Source organism: Coprinopsis cinerea (assembly GCF_000182895.1).
Source record: "Coprinopsis cinerea okayama7#130 chromosome 12 map unlocalized cont3.12, whole genome shotgun sequence".
Lineage (NCBI taxonomy): Eukaryota > Fungi > Basidiomycota > Agaricomycetes > Agaricales > Psathyrellaceae > Coprinopsis > Coprinopsis cinerea.
In genome coordinates, this window is record NW_003307533.1 from 966824 (window position 1) to 983348 (window position 16525).

Consider the following 16525-nt stretch of genomic DNA (forward strand, 5'->3'; position numbering starts at 1 on the left):
TATTCACAGCGAGCATCAAGGGCACTATTGGCACATTAAATGGCACAACTCTGGCATATAATGAGCAGGCATACATTGCACGAGTTGATAAGCACACCCTGCACTGTCGACTTGGACACATAGGCAAAGGGAGACTTGACACTCTCATCAACAAGGAGCTGGCTACAGGCATTCTCGTCAAACCAAACACTGAAGTCCATAACGTATGCGAGCACTGTCAGGATGGGAAACAACATCGGGATCCCTTCCCAACTCACTCCAACAACCGTTCCCCTGAACTACTCGGACGCATCCACAGTGACCTCCATGGCCCTCTCACCCGCACAACTGCTGGACACAAATACTGGATTAAATTCATCGATGACTACTCACGTTATAAACGAGTGTACCTCTTGAAGAGCAAAGACGAAGCCTTCGAGAAGTTCAAGATATTTGTGGCCGAAGTTGAGAGGAAACACGGACGAAAGGTCAAGGAACTCCGAGACGACAAAGGGGGTGAATACATTGGAAAGGAATTCAATGCGTGGTGCGAGAAACTTGGAATCACTCGCCAACACACCGTAAAAAGCACACCACAACAGAACGGTGTCAGTGAATGATTCAACCGAACCGCAGCTGAAGGAGTGGTAGCCATGCTTTGCCAAGCAAATCTCCCATCATCATTCTGGTCACTCGCCCTTCTCTACTACGTCGACATCCTCAATATGACTCCATCAGCATCGGTCTCCAACACGACTTCCTACGAAGTATGGGAAGGTCGGAAACCGGACTTGTCCATGATCAGAACATTCGGATGTAGAGCATATGTCAACATCCAGCGAAAGGATAGACGGAACCTCGACTCCCATACGACCCGTTGCATTTTTGTCGGTTTTGAACCAGGATACAAAGGATGGAAATGCTTTGACCCACAATCAAAGAAATTCATCATCTCTCGAGATATCGTCTTCGATGAGACCCTTTTTCCTGGCCTATCCACAAAGTCAACCACGGTTACGGTCAAACCAGTCGGCATCCGAGACATCTGGCCATATGATGATGACGATGAATGGGATACAGCACCACATGGTCCGCGAGCACCACCTGATCCTCCAGCTCCCCCAGCAGGCTTTAGGAGTACGGGGGACGCTCCGAGCACAACCACGCACGAGTCAGACTCTGATTCCGATGATGACGACACTCCTCCATACACGCCAAAACCTCGGGTCAAGAAAGAACACTCTGGAACAGACACTCCACAAGTGAAAGAGGAATTAGTGACCCCTTCTACCCCAACGGCAAAACCTCCAGTCGCACGCCACACACCTTATCATCGAGAAGAGGAAGCCTCACCCACACCACAAGGCCAATCGCAACCACCTGTCCCACCATCGTCACCAGAACCACTGGTAGAGAATCCCGCTCCACTCCCTGCACCGAACTTTGGACAGGGAAGAGCAACCAAGCCAAAACCACCTCCACAGCCATCCCAAAACCCTCGTCCGATACGTTCCACGGCAAGAGTCACGGATTACTACACCTTAGCTGGACACTCACGCAGGGGCACTGCGCCTGCCCCAAGACGAACAGCAGAGGAAAATGGTCATCCACCGAACCAGGACCAAGGGGGTGATCAGGTAGTAGATCAAGGGGGTGCAAGAGAGGATAATCTACCACCTATCACAGCCGACGACATTAATGAGGAGGACGAACCCGACTTCCACTCAGCTTTCAAAGCAACACCCAGTCCTCGACTCCATCCTGCACGTCTACGGGATGAGTGGAGAGTACCTCACGATGGCTGAAGCATGTGAAATGGCACTCGAAATGGTTCTCGACAAGGTGAAGGAAAAAGCACTCGGAGCGGCCACACGACCAGAGGACTCGCCACGCAACTGGAAGGAAGCAATGGCCCGACCAGACAGAGACAAGTGGATCAGTGCTGCTCGAGCGGAAATTGATGCCCTCATTGCCAACGGCACCTGGGAACTCGTCCAACTCCCACAAGGACGCAAAGCAATTGGATCACGCTGGGTCTTCCCTGATCAAGCGAAAGTCTGATGGCACTATTGACCGGTACAAAGCACGCCTCGTCGCTAAAGGATTTGCCCAAGCACCAGGAATCGACTATGACCAAGTCTTCGCTCCAACCTCCCGCCTTGCCACCATCAGAGCAATCCTCGCACAAGCTGCCATGAACGGTGAATTCATCGAATCCATCGATATCTCCAATGCATACCTCAATGGAGAAATTGAAGATGAATACGAAGTATACATGGTCCAGCCAGAGGGATTCGAAGTCCCCAACCAAAATGGGGGACGATGGGTTTGCCGCCCTCAAGAAGGGACTGTATGGGCTGAAGCAGAGTGGTCGACTCTGGTACGAGAAACTGGCAGAGGAACTCGAACGACTCGGATTCAAACAACTGAAGTCCGATCCCAGTGTCTACATTTGGGAATTAGACGGCATCCGAGTCACCCTGCCCGTCTTCGTCGACGACATCACAATCATCTCGAAAGACCAGAAGAAGATACAATGGGTCAAGGACGCCTTGGCAAAGGTGTTCAAACTGAAAGACCTTGGACCAACATCCTACCTTCTGGGAATTAAGGTTGATTACGATCGAGAGAAACGGACACTGCAACTATCACAGAAGCAGTACATCCAGGACATGCTCGTCCGTTTCCGCCTCGATGCGGCTAACACGGTCAAAACGCCGATGAACCCAAGCGTCCGCCTAAGCAAAGATCAGTGTCCCAAGACAGAAGAGGAACGAGAAGAGATGCGGAACATTCCTTACATGAACGCTGTGGGAGCACTCATGTATCTCGCAATCGGCACTCGACCTGACATTGCTTTCGCTGTGGCAAAGCTAGCACAATTCAATTCAAACCCCGGAATGACACATTGGACAGCCGTCAAACACGTCTTCCGCTACCTCAAGGGCACCATGGATCTCAAACTCACATATCGCATGGACAACAACCCCCAACTCGCCTCTGAACTCTTCCACACATTCAGTGATGCCGATTATGCAGGATGCCTCGACACGAGACGATCAACAAGTGGATTCGTCATCAAGATGGGAACAGGAGCCATCAGCTGGTCTGCCAAGAAAAGCAGCACTGTGGCCAACTCTTTCACTGAAAGCGAATATGTCTCTGCATCATCAGCAGGACGAGAAATTATATGGCTACGGAACTTGCTGAGGGAAATTGGGTTCTCACTCGATAAACCTTCACCGATGATGGTAGACAACCAGTCAGCAATTAAAGTCCTTAGAAACCCAGAGCATCACAGCAAAATGAAGCACATCGACATCAAGATGCACTGGATCAGACAAGAGATCAAGCGCAGGGAGATCGAGATCCATTTCTGCCCAACGAAAGACATGGTCGCCGACATTCTAACAAAACCACTCCATCGAGAAGATGTTGAACGTCATCGAATCGCACTGGGACTTGTGTAATTATCTAGTGACATTACATTGAGGGGGTGTGTTGGAATACAATGCACATGTCACATCTATTCCATTTACGGGTACAAGGATGCCCAATTATGTACGAACGTTTCATGTATCCTTATACGGACATTCTATTGTTCTCTGATCTCGGATATATTAAGTAGTTCTATTGTTCTCTTGTATCCCTTGTTCCCAATTCGGACATCTTATTGTTCTACCGTATATAGACATCCCTTTGTCCCCAGACGTATATAGGTAGTGACTGCAAGTGGGAGTTCCCCCATCGAACTCTTCCCCACTTGCAGGTATGTCCTCATTGTACTTGTTTATATCTGTACTAATATCATCGAACTCTTCCCCACTTGCAGTGGTACATCGTCTTACGTGTTTAATAGAACATGACACGAGTGCCGTTCCCGTACTGGAGAATTTGTTGAGCGACTGCTTGGGTGGATGAAACATGAGGAGAAAATGAAACTGTACTTGAGCGGGCTGCTCCTCGAGGGAGATGGTGGATAACGCGGGAGGGTTCGTTGCGGATGTCATAGTAGTTGTAGGTAACTGGAGTAAGACGGTTTGGTATTGTGGATAGGTGGTTTGGGACGGGGAGAGGCGCTCAACGACTTGGGATGGTTGGGATGGTAGAGGTCGATGGGCAAGAAACGAAAGAGGCGGCAAAGGGGTTTTATATCATTTGCATGGCCCTTCGTTAAAATGCCAGAAAAGGTGTTCATTCCGTTGACTTGATCGCTCGACGCTCAGGGTCTGTTCCTAGAGAAATGTGAAGTCCGCGAGTAAAGGTACCGAGATGTGATTCCATGACGGGGTGGCATCGCGTTGGAGAGAGCAAAGGGGGAGCCGTAGGCGAGGTGATCGAACAGATCGTCGTGAGTTGTCAGGCGGCGCGAGCAGTAATACTGATAAATCAGTTATGCCCGGGGCTCATAACCTATTAAACACGTAAGACGATGTACCACTGCAAGTGGGGAAGAGTTCGATGATATTAGTACAGATATAAACAAGTACAATGAGGACATACCTGCAAGTGGGGAAGAGTTCGATGGGGGAACTCCCACTTGCAGTCACTACCTATATACGTCTGGGGACAAAGGGATGTCTATATACGGTAGAACAATAAGATGTCCGAATTGGGAACAAGGGATACAAGAGAACAATAGAACTACTTAATATATCCGAGATCAGAGAACAATAGAATGTCCGTATAAGGATACATGAAACGTTCGTACATAATTGGGCATCCTTGTACCCGTAAATGGAATAGATGTGACATGTGCATTGTATTCCAACATGTTCATCCAAAACACTGCGGACCGTGAAGGAATGGGCATCGTCAAAATCCAACAAGGCACTTTTGCGATCGTGGTCAAGTCTAGATGGGACCCTGTACGTTCACTTGTTATTTTTCATCCCGGAAACGAGATCTGACGCAGCCAACAGAGACGCCTCTGAAGACTCTACGACGTCCGGATCGAATGCAGCACGACCGACGAAGTCCTCCCCGATATCATTGAGGAAACCATGACCGACAAGCTTCCCAAAGAGCCCAAGAAGAGCGCCGAGTGAGCTCTTGCCCTCGCAACTCGCATCCTCTCCTTCAGTTTCCAACGTTCTGTGTTTGTGCTTTGTACTGCCTGCTTGATCTGTTCTATTGTGATTGTTGTCTGATTATTGCTACATAACCTCTAAATTACTATACCTCCGAAAATTCTCTATATACCACATCGATCATCACGTATCATACCCTTGCAATGGATTGGTTCTCATTCATTCAGTTTGATTCTTGAGTTGTAGCCTCTCCACCTTATGAGACTCTGCACAGGCGCATCAAGGACGCGACGAAGCCGCATGATAATGATCACGCGTTCACTAGCGATTCCTGACCCCTTTTATAGACCTCAACTTGACCTACTTCAACAACTGCCAAACGCGCCGCGAAACATCGTCGAAAGACGTCCTTCCTTAGCCTAGCACTATCTGTTTCGCGAATCGCCATATCAACCCGTTGACTGCTATGTACAGTCTTTGATTTGTCTGGGCGAATGACATTACCTGGATTACGGTAGACCTTAGAGCAAGCGCCTAGCTTTGACAGTTAGCAGATGATTTGCCAGGTCGTTTAGGACCACGACCAGTCACCGTCCGTACGGCCTCCAACCTTCAACTGTGAAACTTCTTTTGGCGTCAACTTGAAGGTCACTTTCAAACTCCGCCGATTACATTTACACGAGCGCCTAACCGTCTTTGCATGTCTTCTCAAAATGGACGAGCACCAGAGGCCAGCATCTTGGTGGGAAGTTGTCTCCGAAGAAAGGGTTGGACAGTGTTTCAAAAGCGATCGCCATGGCCAGTCCCTGCCAGTCCGTGCGCACTGCTTCAGAAATAGCCAGTTTCCTTCTGACCTTCCCCAGGGTGCCACTGGTAGAGTCGAAATTTACTCCCTCCCTTTGTTATGGGCGGCTGCGTTATGGGCGCACAGTAGGAACTCCTGATTCCTATACATTCGACAATATTATTCGCCTTCGTCCAGGTTCGAACTGACCGCCTTGCCTACTATTGATCCCGGGGTCCCACTTGCCTCCCGAGCTCAGTTTTGGCTCAGTTTGTCACTTGTCCCGACCTACCATGGCTCTGGACATTTCCCAGATTCGAGTCGTCAATACCAGTGGCGAGAGTGTCTTCCACACCCATTAACGCCCAAGATGCACCGGGGGAATCTGGCTTTGATAAAGATATTGACCGTTACCGCCAGTGCACTGGAATGATGGCTGTCACGTACAGCCTCGCTTGCCCATGTAAGTAGTGGCCGGCGCGAGGACGGTGATGCCTCAGCCCTGGTTGGCCCAGTACTACGACGATGACTATGCCCTGGTTGGCTTCCGCGTCCTCCCACTTCCTCAAATCGCCCGCTCTCCCTGGCGGCAGAGCTAACGAAGATGCTGGTTCATCTCGTACTGTTGCCGATACCACATCCGGAATCCAGCACGTTCGATCTGCAATCGAGTCCCGCTTCAATCAGCCCAAGCCAACGAGTAGCCCAAAGAACCCTTTCCTGGATCCTCGAGAGCAGCGAACTGTTACTTTTGAGCAGCCCCCAGCCCCAAGGCAGGATAGAACACACCGACCGCAGCCCATACCCCCACCGCAGCACCCAGATCGCCACCGCTATGCACCCAGGACTGCAGATCCTCGTATGGCTCAGTACGAGTTCAGACTCCCAGATCCCCGGTCGCACCACCGAAGTTCGAGGCGAGAGAAGCGATACGGCGCCCATTATGGACATGCACCGCCGCCATACTATGAGCCCCCAAGGTCGCCCAGGTCGGCTGTTCCACCGGGGTACTTCCTGCCTCAAGCACGAACACCCACTGGCAGGCCATCTCCCTCTCAATGGCCAAGCGAGAAGACCCCCACAAGCGCATATCATCCCAGAGGCCCTTCTCGTCATAGCCCCCGTACCCCAGGCTCGCCCAAGTATCGACAAGCACCTGTTCCCCATACCGCTCACCCAGGAGGCAGCTTTCCCCGCTTTGGCTCTCCCCGCGACTCACCACGAGAGAAAGGGCGGTCCCCTGCTGCACCGGACAGCGCTCCTGGAAAGGGTAGCGCCAACGGCAGCGCGAAACGCACTTATGGTTTCTTTGACTCCTTCAATAAAGTCAAGACCTCCGTTCTCTCTCCCAGGTCAGCGGCAAGGACGGAGTTTGACCAAGATGCGTACCCGTCGCCAGCGTATTCGCCGATTCCTCCTCCTTCAGAGAAGCCCTTATCCGCAAAGGTCGACACTAGACAGCACGGCTTCTATGAGTATCGGACCCCTTCCCACCAAACTCATTTCGATCGTGGAGAAGTCTCTGAGGGGTACGACAGTCCCGAAACACCGCAGCGTTCGGCTCGGGACATTACAATCGATGTCCCAGGTGACGAGAAGGTCGACGATGACAAACAGGTGGAAGAACAGCCCCCAAAGACTCTGACGGAAAGGATCCAAGAGTGAGTTCCCCTTTCATCTGTTGTGCCCTTGTCCCTCACTCCCTTAACTAGGCTGATAGACCGCATCAAACTTTGGTTCGCCACCCAGCTGCAACGTCGGAGGTCTCGCATCCCCTCTGTGCAACCCGACCTCGAGTCCCAGTCATTGGAGGCCATCGAAAAGGAGCTCTTTGAGGCATTTGTCCTTTCGTGGACCACGGTTGCCGGAGCGTGAGTTGGTTATATTTAGTGTTGTGACGCTCCTTGACTAACTACCTTCACAGCTGGCTCATTCAGTTCACTACCTTTGGGTTAGTACCCAATGTGATAGCATGACTTTGTGAAGTACCTGATACTGATCTTCGTTCACAGTTATATCTGGTCCTGGGGAGTATTCCAAGATTTCTACCTGAACAACTATTCAGAAGCCCATACATCCGCCAACCGAGTCTCGTGAGTTTATCCGTAAACATATGCTAGGCAAACGCTCACAACAATCTGCGGCTTAGATGGATTGGAAGTCTCCAACTCATGCTTACTTTCGCGCTCGGACTTGTGTCTGGCAAGCTCTTTGACGCTGGTTGGATTCACTCCACACTGATGATTGGATCACTGATTTTTGGGATGGGGTGCGCTTACTATCCTGCCTGTATGAGGATGAATGGCTAATCAAGAGACCAGCGTCTTCACATTGTCACTGGTCGACCCCACCAAGTACATCCAGGTATGGTTTCCATATATCCGTCCCCCACGACGCGTCTCATCCCCAAACTTCAGCTATTCTTGGTGCAAGGTCTCTTCATGGGAATCGGCCTGGGTCTCGTATTCTTGCCTAGCGCCCTGATCGTTCAACTCCACTTCCCCGAGCGCAAAGGCCTGATGACTGGCATTGTTATGAGCGGCTCCTCCTTCGGTGCCATGATCTATCCCATAAGTACGCTGTTTTTGCCTTCGATACTGCTAGCCGCGACTGACTTTCGTTTAGTGTTAGAGTGAGTGGTCCGGGACCTTATGCCTCACTGGGTCATTAAAGTGCTTTATAGCAAGCTTCTTCCGCCGAAGGGCTTCAATGGTGCTGTTCGGGCAACTGGTTATATGGTCGTCGTCTTCCTGGTACTTGCGAACTGCTTGATTGCGACCCCTCCAAAGAAGTGGACGCCGAGGTTCCCACCTATTGACCTTTTAGGATACATCAAGGAGATACCATATGCAGCTGCCTGTGGAGGGTATGTCTACTGTCGCCTGGACTCGTCTCCTTTATGAACTCACTCCTTTGGCAGTATATTCCTCGTTTTCCTCACAATGTGGTTCCCTCGTACGTGCTCCTATGCACTAAAGCATTCTAGCGCCTCTGACTGAAAGGCGACAGAGTACTACATCGAAGAGTTCGCTGTGCGGCATGACTTGAACCCACATCTGGCGTTCTACTCTCTGGCACTCATCGCGTTGGGAGGGATGGCCGGACGGGTCGTCATGGGCTTCGTAGCAGACAAGTTTGGTCCTTGGAACATGTTGCTATCGATGACGTTTGTGGTCATGTTGACGACCTGCCTTGTTCTTGTCCTGTATGTGTGCTTGTCACCCGTTCGGAAGGATTCTATTGATTAGACCATCCAGGAAAAACGTTGCCGCTGTGGTCTTTATCTCGATCATCTATGGTTTTGGCTCTGGTGCTTGTGAGTTTGCCGCTTCTTCGTTGAATGTGATAGCAAAGTTAACCTTTTTTCATGTAGGGTTATCGCTACTCATCTCGGCCCTGTCTTCTCTTGCTATTCGTCCGACAGAATTGGGGTATGTTCGCCGTATTAGTCCCAGTGTTGATTGGTTTTTGACCATCGATTTTCTTGGAAGGCATCGCACTGGATTTGCCCTTACTGTCGGCAGCTTGGGATGCTTCTTGACTGGTTCGGCGCAAGCGGCTTTGTTGTCAAACAAGTGGGTGTGGGCGCGCCCTGTTGGGTTCTTCGCGGTGAGTGACCTTCTATCTCCTTTATGAAAGAGTGAAAAGTGCGGTATTAATTCATTATCCGTGGTCTAGTTCCTACTTATTGTCTCTATGGGTGTATTTGGCTACGTGCGATACCTCATCTCCGTCAAACGGCGGTTCCTGTATGTCTAGACTTGAACCTGGATCGAATCTATCGACAGGCGATTCTCCTCAGCTTGATCAAGTGGCACCTCCTGGGCCTAGTCAACATTACCCTCGTTTTAATAGGATTTTTGTTCTTTCCTTTCGACTTCGTCTGCATCTTTTCTTGCGATGACGAGGCGTTCAGAAGGTGGGATAGCCTTGGATGGCTCGGAAATTGTCTCCATACCTCCGAGCAGGACGCCGACGCGGTACATGGATAACAGCTGTACAGATGCTCAGCTTGAGCTACTCTGAAGAAAGGGCGGACCTACATTATGAGCTGCGTTGGAATGCGAATACACCCCTCCGAAGAAGGCTGAAGACATGTCCTTTCCCGAGCTGCTGACGATGAGCCGCCTTCCACCTGGATGGAGATCGACGAATGAAGTGACATCGTGAATGAATCCACTGATTAGGACCAATATTCGGTCTCCAGCTCGCGATTCCTGTTGGACTTGCGAAAATCTGAGTGAGTACGGTCAGAAATTTAAGCGCTTCAAGCGCACTCACACTGCTCCCAGGTAACGACAGGCAATGACGCTGCTCGCGGTGCCCAGCGGATGGTGTCCTGCATTTGCTTCAGCTCTTTTAGCTTCATAGTGTACATGCCTTTTCGAATTTCGTTTTCGGGAAAGACACGTAGGTGTGAAGCGAGGCCGAGCATGGCACACAATGCGATGAACCATTTGGTGGGGTCGTATTGGTACCAATGGAAAGCGTTGCGATAGTCCATCGGGAATTGGTGGTGGAAGTTGTGATAACCTTCGCCCATGGTGAGGATGGCGGACAAGAGGTGGTCTCGGGGCGAGAGCTCGTCATCATAAGGTGATGATCCAAGCCAATGAGCTACCGAATTTATACAGAAGGTACTCTGCGGAACACAATGTGGGGTCGAAGAAGAAGAAACATTGTCGCGTCAGTAAAAACACGGAGAGAGAAGTGGATGGCGAACTGACGTGATGTGCAATAGTCAATCGAAGGGTTGCAGAAAAGTATATGCCGCCGGACCAATCGCCCCAGAACACGCCAGGTATAATAGCCGGACAGATGATGCCAAAAATAACTGCTAGAAGGAAGTAATGGCGGTGTTGGAATTGGATTAGGGAATCCTTCTGGAGATCCGACGCGTCTGCAGGCCCAGATCGAAGGTTGGATTTGAAAATCATCCAACCTATGTGGGTCCATAGTAAGCCTCGTTTTGAGTCGTAGGGATCCTGGTCAGTGTCGGTGTAGCGGTGATGAGAACGGTGCGTTCGGGCCCACCAATAGCAGGAACCTTGAACGGCGCTGCTACCTCCAGCGATTAGGAATAGCTGGAGTGGGCGAGACGCGTTATAGGATCGATGCGACCACAATCTGTGATAGCCTGAGCCTTTGATTAGGCGTTAAGAGGTCCAGACGGGAAGCGTGAGGCGTTACCTGCGGTGATACCTATGATTTGTGAGTAAGAGAAAGGAGAATTTAGAGCTTGAAAGAAGGGACATACCGAGCATGGTGAAGATGTAATACACGACGGCGAAGGCAATGGTTGCCCGATTGTAATGAGGTGTCGCGAGGAGTCCGTAGAGAGCCAGGAAGGGTGTTGCTGTGAGTACCGCCACATTGAACCAGCGTATACCGTGGATGGGGGGGAAACCTTTTGACATCTGACTGGCAAAGCAAGCCGAAACTGGGAGCTGGAGGTGTAGGAGAGGAGAAGACAAGAGGAACGATGCAGCACAACTGTCCCACGAAACCTAGGTTTTCAACGGCGGGGTTATGCAAGTTTAATTTCAGACAGGCAAGACTGTTAGATTTCCAATTAGAATTGGATCAGGATCACTCCAGTTTTTGAAAGAAGCGTGTAAAATATGATTATTGGCGTCTCACCGCGAGCCTATTATGTCCGTTCAGTACATCAAGCATGGTGGACGTAAGCCGTTACTGGGGCTTGTAAAAGTGTGAAACTCACCTTGGGTGGAAGTTCAAGGGGCCTTGGCTCAAATCGATCGCGACACGCTGCAATCCAGATCCGCTGAAAGACTTAGAGAATTGCCGACACGAGTCAAGACTGTGAAGGATGAGAGTAATTGAGCAGGATTCTCCAGCAGGAAGATAGACTCGGCCGACCATATCGCTCCCCATCGTCCCAAAAGCTGGCGTCTGGATCCTTATCATCCCTTGTGGGTAACGAAGTGAGATCAATGGGATGAGAATGTCGAAAACAAGTGGCGGAAAGAAAGACTGAAAACGGAATTGTCATCCTTCCCGGCGGAGTTTAAACGTTGACGAAATGCCTTTCTCGGAAAATGCAGCCCTGAACTGCTGGAAAGCTTACTGGTCGAGTTACCCTGGACCGTCACTCTGGGAGCTATAAAGGGCGTGTATGGGTACTTCAGGAACAGAGGAAACTTGACTACCTCTTTCGCGTCGGTCTTCATCGATTGCAGCCTTAGGCGCATTCCGGCATTCCAATTGGGTTCGTCAAGTTCTGCGGATCTTTCAAGCCTCTAGGGAGTTGCCCTTGTTCGCCATCGGTTTGCGCTCGACCCGTGGTGTTGGCGTGCGTAGGAACCGTAGGCCCCAGGTGACTGTCAAGTCTGTCACAGCAGCGGCCGGTGCCACAGACAGACCTTACCGACTCGGACTTAGTACTAGAGGTGGCCCTCTTCAATATACCGTGTGTCGGACCGCTTATCGACGGGTGTCAATTCAGACTAGGACGTCTGAGCCTTAAGTGCGGAGTTTCCTAATCTCTTTCTGTGAATCCCCGCCAGGTGTTCATTTACTTTATGCCCGACATTGAACCGCAGAACCAATGGTTATTCTAGTAGGCGCCCTGCCTTCCATGCCTCAAAAGAGACGTGCCTGGGTTAAATGAGTGAAGAGTAGCCCCAATCAAGTCACGCCATCTGAGAGCATCCAGGAACCGACTAACATGAAGTCGCGCTGGAACGTGGGTCCAATGTCATCGCGGAGCGCCCGTGAATAGCTCTAGGCGCCGAACGCGTCGACACTGAAAAAAAGACATGAGAATTTGACACGTATAGCGAGACATTATCGTCGTGGATCGCAAAATAAGACTCAACAGTGCCACTGATCTATGGCGCCAAAGTTAGCCAGGAACCGGATTGACTAACCCCACTGGAAGGCACCGCGAGTCCGTTCTCGCCGATGAGTGAACAGGGACCTGGGAGGGGGATGAAAGAGGGGCACAACAGGCAGTTGTAGCCGGAGTGCCAACTTTATCAGGAGAGAATCTTAATTTCAAGCATCTGGAGTGCGTCTGTAGGGACTGTAGCAGGCGTCTTTAACCAAGGCATGGCTTAATACCTAAAATCAAGAGGCCAAGTCGATTGTGTAGGCAATGCGCCGGTTCAAGGCTGCCAAGACACATTGACGGAAAAAATAAGCACTGACGAAATCGGTTGGCGGGGGACTGAAGTTGGAGTAGATCTCAAAGAAAGCTGATGTTCATGCAGATGATCGCTGTCCAATAATAAGGAGCTGTCTGTGGATGCTTACATCCCTCGAAAGGCCGAACCAGACGGAGATGCAAGTAGCCAAGCCACGAGTTGTGATCATCACTGATCGTCCATTGGTGAGCAACAGATGAGTGAGGGAAAGGACAGCAATGCGACTTCCATCTATGAGGGAGAAGTGGCTTCGGAGTAGATACCAGCGATCGAGGCGGGGCTACCTCGCACTTCGCATGATTTTATCCGTCCGACGGTGAATATGTGCAGATGACCGCTCAAGAGGCTATTCATTATTTCGACGCGACGAGCAAGGCCAACCTCTGGTGACATCCCTCAGATATGCGAAAGGACCAGATAGTTAAATGGGATGCTACTGTTATACAAGAAGATGGAAACTTAGTTGGCTACGACAAAGCACTGTACTCAGAGTTACTCTGAGGCCAGGGCACGGAATTCAACACGCGAAAAATAATTGAAGAAAGCCATGAGCATCGCTCCAAGAAGGAAGGAGAATAGATGTCCGAGGAGTGACAGGTTCACTCCAAGAATGCCTTCGTTCCAGCCCGACGGTCCTCTCTCTTTTTCTTCGGTGGAATTCTTATCCCATCTGGATTTCTTTGCAGCGAGGCTAAGTTCGCTATCTTGGCGGGAGCTGTCAGGCAGGGAAGGTCGACGGAAAGGAGCGATGCAAAGGGGCACATAACGGGCCAGTAGCGACGGTGCATCGAGGAGCACCGTTATCGAGAGCCAAATGATCCACCTCCATGTAATGCCCGAGTTGTCGAGGGTGGTCTGGTGACTCGCAGATGTGCCAATGTCCGAGGTCGTTCGGGAGGTATTCCCAGGATTGGCCTTCGAAGATGAGCCATGGCCCTGCCCCGAGCGGGATGTACCCTTGGGTACAGGTTTATGGGAACCTACACCGTGTGTGGATCGAAAAGCGAGGGATAGTGCCGGTAAACCGTCAAGGCTATAGACGTTTCGGTTTCTCCACCATGAAACCATCCCGTTGGGGTGGGCCTCGATGGGCACTGGAGGTAAGGGACTCGCGCCCCTGACTTCGGAAGGCTCGAGTGGGTTGGGCGCTGTTGCCTCCTTCACCACAGAGTGAGTGGTCTTTTCGTGGTCCAGTTTCTCCCTTTTGGCAGCCCAATCAAGTAGGCGGACTCGATGGCCGACGAAAGAGTAGTAGGGTACCGAATAACCACAGGTCTAAGGAGGAAAGTTAGATTGAAAGTAGTTAGCGCCAGCTTGATATGGATCCGTGAAAAGAAGACTCACTGTGGAAACTTTCCACACGTCGACAATAATAGCGGCACGAGATCCGGGTTGTCGTGTTCCAGGCGGAAGAAGCTTGTTGTATTCAGCCGTTCCAAATTCATGGTACGAACCTGTAGAGAACCACCAAGTGAACAACACATCGAACGAGCGCAGGTCATGAGCACGTACCCCTTCCATACAGTCTAGCAATTCGAGGAGGACCCTCGAATGCGTTGAACAAGACTGTAATCCGGCCGTTTTCGCGAATGTGGGCGATCGTCTCTGCACCTGGGCGGCGGTGAAAATTAGTTGTGGGCGCAAAGCGCGTAAGACGCACCCGATCCACTTAGGTCTTCGTACCAGACTTTGGTCGGACTGATGACATGGAAGGTGTTGGCAACGCCTTTAGGGGAAATGTTGATATGCCCATCTGTAGAAAGAGGTGCAGATGCGACCCAGAACATATGTTGTTTCAGGATCCATTCGGTGAGATATTCTGGGATTTCAGCGTAGGTTTGTCCCATGTTGAGCGAAGGCTTGGTTGGGGGATGGGGAGACAAGGTGCTGAGAGGAGGATCAGTATACCAGAAGGGTTAATATATGCACAGAATTTATCCCAAGTTGGTCCGCTTGATGGAAACAAGAGAGCACCTGAGGATGGGAATGAATTGCTACCCCGAAAGAACGTGTTGGTATTGTGGACGTTCCATGACGAATGTAGAGAGTGGGGGTGGCCGAAAGAGCGGTCGATCTTGGAGCCATTATCGATTGCGCAGAGATAACAGTTTGACAGAGGTCGACGGAAGCCTATGTGTTTACACGATGGCGATCTATGAAGTAGAAAGGTTAATGGCACATGGATTTGAGTCCGTGACAGATCTTCTGAAATGTCAATGTGGAGTACCGGTGGTTCGAGTGGTATTTCAAACGTGGGCTGCATTCTCGAAGAGCAGAGGACCTGGTGGTTCACCTGGGCTATCTGGCGTTTTGATAGCGGTCTGAGGTTAGGGGGAGGAGCGTCAGAGGGAGAATCAGTGACAATCGCCAGTTTGCTGGGCTGGGAGTCTCCAATTCATGATACATGGGCATAGCCCTGGCCAAGTCACACGCCTGCGTCGTTTCGTAAGAAGAGGGCCTACATGGAGAAAAAAGAAGGACCGCATACAGTGCTAATTTAGAGTAGGCCGGCGGCAAGCATGCATCGTGACACACGGATTCCCCTTCTGACCATCGTCATGCTGTTATCCTTCCATCGCCCCAGTCTGGGGTTGGACAGCCAGGAACTCCGATTCCGTCGCTTTACCAATGGTGCTGGAACGAGGCCACTCTTTGAAAGCTCAGCGTAATAACAAATATTCTGGATCAAACCTGGATGCCCCTTCAACGGGAGGTCGCGGAAAGCCAAGCCCCCTACTGAGAGGGCCGTCCACTGCCCCCTGCGCGATACAGATGCTGTTCTTTCCCTTGGAGTTCTATGGTACCTTCCGCCCATTGGCTTGAAGTCGTCGCATTTGATGAAGTTGGGTGGTTTCTCGCTGGTGTCATTTCACTGATGCCGATCGGCGATCAGTAAATCACACTTGTGTGACTTTCCGTCGGCACCAGGCCGAACAAAATGCTCTCACTTGCTTCCGCCTTCGTCACCTTTCCTATACTAAAGCTATGCAAAACCACCACCGAAGGGAGCAGATACTTTAGCTCAGCGGGACTTCTGATACGACTAATCAGCGACCCTGACTCTGAATCCAGGCGACCATTGCATCAAACGACCACAAAATCTGAACGATCGACCCAAGATCGACCCTTAATTCATGATATATCCTGGCATTTTCGACGCCAGCGATATCGAGTGCTCTGGGACCGCCTACATAGGAGATCGCGGTCGTGCACCGCGAACTTGAAGCGGCCGCAAAGCTGAAACCTACTAATTTGACCATGGAACCCCGATAACCTCGACCAATGACTAAATGCTGCTATGTAGGACAATTCTTCGCGTCAGTCGCTATAGATAGACAATGTTTTCTTCACCGGACCTTGGCATATTTCCGCAGCCTCCACGAGATCGCTCACCTGAGCAGCTTATGACAGGCACATCCTTACTGGCAGCTTATCTGGATACAGTTGGACAGCGCGCATTCGGAGCGCATATGCTTTCACTGTGCACCAAGTACTAGGTCCTCTTCCAAACACCCTGGAATCTACTGGGATCCCCAGTGAGGAATTATTTCTCAACGCTGTTCAAC

General features: G+C 50.8%; 3 protein-coding genes across 3 annotated transcripts; 1 reads left to right on the forward strand and 2 right to left on the reverse strand.

Annotated features, from left to right (window-relative positions):
* Positions 1-6303: 6303 nt before the first annotated feature.
* On the forward strand, positions 6304-9552 carry CC1G_11587 (hypothetical protein; the record flags this gene model as incomplete). The annotated part of the gene is made up of 15 exons (XM_001834886.2): positions 6304-7454; positions 7506-7664; positions 7718-7744; positions 7806-7886; positions 7943-8062; positions 8115-8157; positions 8211-8367; positions 8419-8425; positions 8477-8659; positions 8714-8748; positions 8803-8998; positions 9051-9109; positions 9167-9224; positions 9285-9402; positions 9472-9552. Exons 1-15 carry the CDS (start codon positions 6319-6321, stop codon positions 9550-9552), a joined length of 2460 nt encoding a protein of 819 aa, XP_001834938.2. The 5' UTR covers positions 6304-6318.
* Positions 9553-9641: 89 nt separating this feature from the next.
* Positions 9642-11210, reverse strand: CC1G_11588 (delta-9 fatty acid desaturase; the record flags this gene model as incomplete). The annotated part of the gene is made up of 4 exons (XM_002910093.1): positions 10517-11210; positions 10075-10410; positions 9837-10018; positions 9642-9788 (listed from the first exon to the last, which is right to left on the reverse strand). The coding sequence occupies exons 1-4, from the start codon at positions 10728-10730 to the stop codon at positions 9642-9644; spliced, it is 879 nt and encodes a 292-aa protein (XP_002910139.1). The 5' UTR covers positions 10731-11210.
* A 2241-nt stretch (positions 11211-13451) lies between these two features.
* On the reverse strand, positions 13452-14806 carry CC1G_11590 (pyridoxamine phosphate oxidase; the record flags this gene model as incomplete). The annotated part of the gene is made up of 5 exons (XM_001834889.2): positions 13452-13650; positions 13783-14234; positions 14304-14413; positions 14472-14570; positions 14620-14806. The coding sequence occupies 5 exons, from the start codon at positions 14804-14806 to the stop codon at positions 13452-13454; spliced, it is 1047 nt and encodes a 348-aa protein (XP_001834941.2).
* Between the last annotated feature and the right edge of the window lie 1719 nt (positions 14807-16525).